The sequence below is a fragment of the Notothenia coriiceps genome, unplaced genomic scaffold (assembly GCF_000735185.1).
Source record: "Notothenia coriiceps isolate Sejong01 unplaced genomic scaffold, NC01 NC01_scaffold00037244, whole genome shotgun sequence".
Lineage (NCBI taxonomy): Eukaryota > Metazoa > Chordata > Actinopteri > Perciformes > Nototheniidae > Notothenia > Notothenia coriiceps.
In genome coordinates, this window is record NW_011369945.1 from 16,975,635 (window position 1) to 16,979,716 (window position 4,082).

A 4,082-nucleotide genomic window follows, 5' to 3' on the forward strand; every position below is an offset into this window, starting at 1 on the left:
ATTATATTTACTCTTTTTTATAGGACTATAGTTTTATTCTATTAATGTCTTCATTACTTTTGGATGGAATATTAGTCAAATTCAATTATAACTACATTTGTTTTGTATTACTTTAATGAAAAAAATTAATAATTGCAATATAAAGATTCATGAAGGGATTTACTTAAAAAGAGTTATACTGTTCTGTTAAAAAAGGCAATTTAAAAAAAAAATGTCCCTTACCTTTAAATCACATGGAAAAAAAACATTTTCAAATGTGTTTAAAAAAAATCCATTACAATTAGTTTTTATTTAACCAACAATTTCACACTTAAGTTAGTTTCCCAAGATTACTTGACTCTTCCAATAAAAAAAAAATGTAGTCTTGTTTTTTGCATCAAAAAACCCAAACCCAAAACCTGTCAAATAATTTTACAAAAAAAGATTCGGGTAATTTCATGATAATAAAAAAAGAGTGTCCCACAGAAAGATATGTTTCGTTAGTTCTCTAACTTACCTTGCATATTATTGTCTGCTTTTCCACAAGTGACCCACTTTCCTCCCTGAAAGCGCCAGTGATTCGGGTCAGCCAAAATAACTTCTACAAAGACATTGTAATGGGCCGTTAGGTTGAGTCCAGTGATGTTGAAACTGAGGAATGGGAACATTCGTCTGGAAAAGAAAAACAGGAATAAATAGCTGTTCCCATGAAGCAGGAAGAAATGTTAAAACGAAACGTTGGTCTCTCATATCACATGTTGCAGAATGATTTTTCTAATATTCAATTTAAAATTAATTCAAATTCCATCTTTATCATGTTTAGCCTGTTATGGGATTGTCGATGTACAATTTACCAGAAACGAAACTTGAAATATAAAACGTCAAAAACCTATAATTTGCGTAAAGGGGGAGACGTGGATCGTGTGCGTAAAAATATTCCTCATGCGTAATAGGTGGTATTAAAATCATAGATTTCTTGAGAAACAAAAAAGGATAGAATGGCCAAATAAAAATATAAGCAAACGAAACATGTGTGTTGTGTTTAAATTGGGCCTTTAGAGCCTCGGGCTCTGCTTACCTGCCCTGTTTGGTGATGATCATCTCGGTCTGGTGCCGGTGGAATTTCAGCCACAGAGGCCGGTTGCACAGATACACCTGCGCTCTTGCTCCAGCGGCAGACCCCGGCAGAGACATGGAGCCAATACCGGACCCCGTCCCGGGATAGGAGGGGTACAAACAGCCCGGACCCTGGCTGAACTGGTACCCTCCGCTGCTAAACTGGCTCCGGCTGGCGCACACGGACGAGGAGGAGAAGCCTGTGGGCGGCAGGACGGATCCGTAGTGAAGCGAGGCTGGGTACCTGGAGCTGCTCGAGCCGGTGTACACCGAGCCGGTCTGTCCTGCGTAGGGGAAGAGGGAACAGGGGCTGGCCATGTCGGAACTCGCCTGGGAAGACGAGATGAAGTATCTGTCAGAGCCGAGATCATCTATGTTGTAACGCCGACCGCTCGTCAACTCGTCCTCGCCGAGCACAGGGGAGCCTTTTCTCCCATCGGGCCCCGTTTTAGTGAAAGTGTCCCCCTCTCCCTCGCCCAGCATCCCGTTCCCCACCACGCTCAGATATTTCTTAGGAGCGCTGCTAGACTCTGATTCCGTCCGGTCCACTTCTTGATAGTCGAGCTGCGATGATGGCCTCGGGCTGTTGTTGGAACTGTCCGACGAGGAAAGATTGTAAAAGGTCTTGGGTAAATTGATGCTGGCGCTGGGAAGGATGTTCTCTAGCTGCATTGTACAGATCTTGAAATAAATAAGAGTTTCAAGAGTTCCAGAGAGTGAATCTCGGCCAAGGAGGCGACACAACCGCCGGAGCCCGTGTTGTTTCTGTTTGTCTCCTTCCTTATACGAATGATGGAAGGAGGTTCAACCTTCTCCTCACCTACGGATTTTCAGATCAGATTATGGGCTGGACATGGGATGTTCAGCGGCTCTTATAAGATGTAGTTCTCCACACACCCAACGGATTGTAAGCGAGAGGGGAGGAGCTTTTGTAGAAGCATGCGGGGGCACCAGCCCTCTCCATAGCCAATGGTCGCACTACTCTAATTCAATTAGAAAGTCTGGCAGAAATAATATCAAGAGAAATGTTGTCATGTGCGTCGTTAAGTTTATTTTTACTGCCTTACCCTGCGTATGGATTTCATCGAAGTAAAGCAATTTCTCCACGCACCACACATCCAATATAATATTTGTTATGTCAACATAAATGACAACAGATATTTAATTTGATGTAAAATATGAGTGGAACATTATTTTCTAAGTGTTTCGGAGTGTTTTCTCCGAATTGCATGCATAGATTTAACACGAAATTAATCGCACCTCACCATTCCTTCACACTGCGCGCGCAAAATAATTTTTAAACTTTCAACCTCTGCGTCAAGTCATCACGTTAAACACAAATTCAGATATGGCTTGTCAGATCACTGCCACTCACTCACCCGGGAAGACTTTCCTCGATGAACAGCTAACCCCGACACCCCTCTGCTGTGCTAACACTCCAACACGTAAAAAAAGAATCACATGTGCACCTTATTTCCTATAATTGGCCTCCGTCGCCTCTTCCCCTTCCAGGTGTTCAGCCTTGGCTCTGATAAAACTAGTGACCGTCAAAACTGAATGAAAACGACTATCTGTCATTTGAAAAAACACGCCTTTTTATTTTTTATTTTGTGTTAATAATTTGTCTCGGAAAAACAAATGGAGTAGGCCATAGTGTTTTTCCACACGCTTCCTCCTCCTTTTTACCGTGTGAGAAATACGTATTTGAACTGAAGCTTTATTTCTCTCTAGAAATGTTTTATTTTGGTGGCTTGTTTTTAGCCAACCTTTGAATTATTGTTAAATGATACTTAACAAAAACATCCTCTATCGATTGCCATTTAAGTGATTACATAGAAAATTGCTAAAAATATATTCGAAAATGTATAATTAGGGTGGAAAAATCGGTTATTTAATTTAAATGACCTTGTATTATAAATAGGCACCATTTAAATTGCATTCGCAAGTTTCCAATATTTAAATGCGTTGTCATATTAATGGACTTCTAAATGGGAATGAGCTCTCTACAGACGAAAGAAGGTTATTTTTCTGTCTTTCTTTTTGCATTTTAAGTAACAGTAGGGTTAACGAAAAAGGAGCAGAACAACAATGTTTTGGTTAATCATTTTTATGTTTACAGCTGGCAGGGGGTCCCAAACGAGAAAAATAAAGGATGCTGTAACACTGCACAACCGCACACATACCGGCAAAGAAAGGATGAAGATAACAACATATGTATATATATATATATATAACATAATCAATTATTGAACAATAATTCAAAACCAAAATAAAAATATGTTTGCTGAATATTAAGCAATTTATAATTGTATGAGTCTGACACTCTCACACCCAATAAGACACACACACACACACACACACACACACACACACACACACACACACACACAAACACACACACACAGTCATACGAAAGAAAGATCGAAGGCTCCCGAAACCACAAATAATCAAAGAAACATCTCGCACAGCAAACGTCGTGCTTACTGCCCTGAGGCCTGAGAAGAAGCAGTGCCACCGGGACAGCGCCCTCTAGTGACAGGTCTTGGTAAATTGTTCACGTTCCCATTGTTGATTATATTAAAGTATGGCAACATTGTATGGGAGCAGCATGCAGACCTTTAACTCTCACTTATTCCGCTCGCCTTACACTTTACATCATCTTCAACTGCAGTGAACTCAGCCCGTGCCTGTGTTGCATGTGTTTGTGTGCTTTTCCCTGTGTCTGGGCAGTTTGTGCATGTGTGTGCGCGTGCGTCTCAAAGTAAGCTGGAGGGAGTGTAGGGGGTGAGATGAATTTGGGGAAAATGGGGATACAGATCTGTGAAAAGCTGAGGGAGAATCTCTGCTGGAGGCAGATTGGCTGGTGTCATAAATGGGACAGTAGAGCTGGCTATTGGGCCATCAGGGGACCTGAGCTACATGCACACAGCACACAATCTGTCAATCAAACCGAGACCCTTCCAAGACTGCTGCACAGAGATGACAAC

At 41.4% G+C, this 4,082-nt stretch overlaps 1 protein-coding gene across 3 annotated transcripts in view; it reads right to left on the bottom strand.

Annotated features, from left to right (window-relative positions):
• The window catches only part of eomesa (eomesodermin homolog a), a 4,810-nt gene extending 2,185 nt beyond the window's left edge, over positions 1 to 2,625 (bottom strand). Inside the window, exons 1-3 of one of the 3 annotated variants that reach the window (XM_010793773.1) lie at positions 2,475 to 2,534; positions 1,058 to 1,915; positions 497 to 651 (exon numbers count right to left, since the gene is read on the bottom strand). In XM_010793773.1, the coding sequence (XP_010792075.1) occupies positions 497 to 651; positions 1,058 to 1,767 (865 nt within the window). In that variant the 5' untranslated portion in view covers positions 1,768 to 1,915; positions 2,475 to 2,534. Of the gene's footprint in view, positions 1 to 496; positions 652 to 1,057; positions 1,916 to 2,474; positions 2,537 to 2,564 lie in introns of those variants that run through there. The other 2 variants (XM_010793772.1, XM_010793771.1) reach the window with 2 other exon arrangements.
• Between the last annotated feature and the right edge of the window lie 1,457 nt (positions 2,626 to 4,082).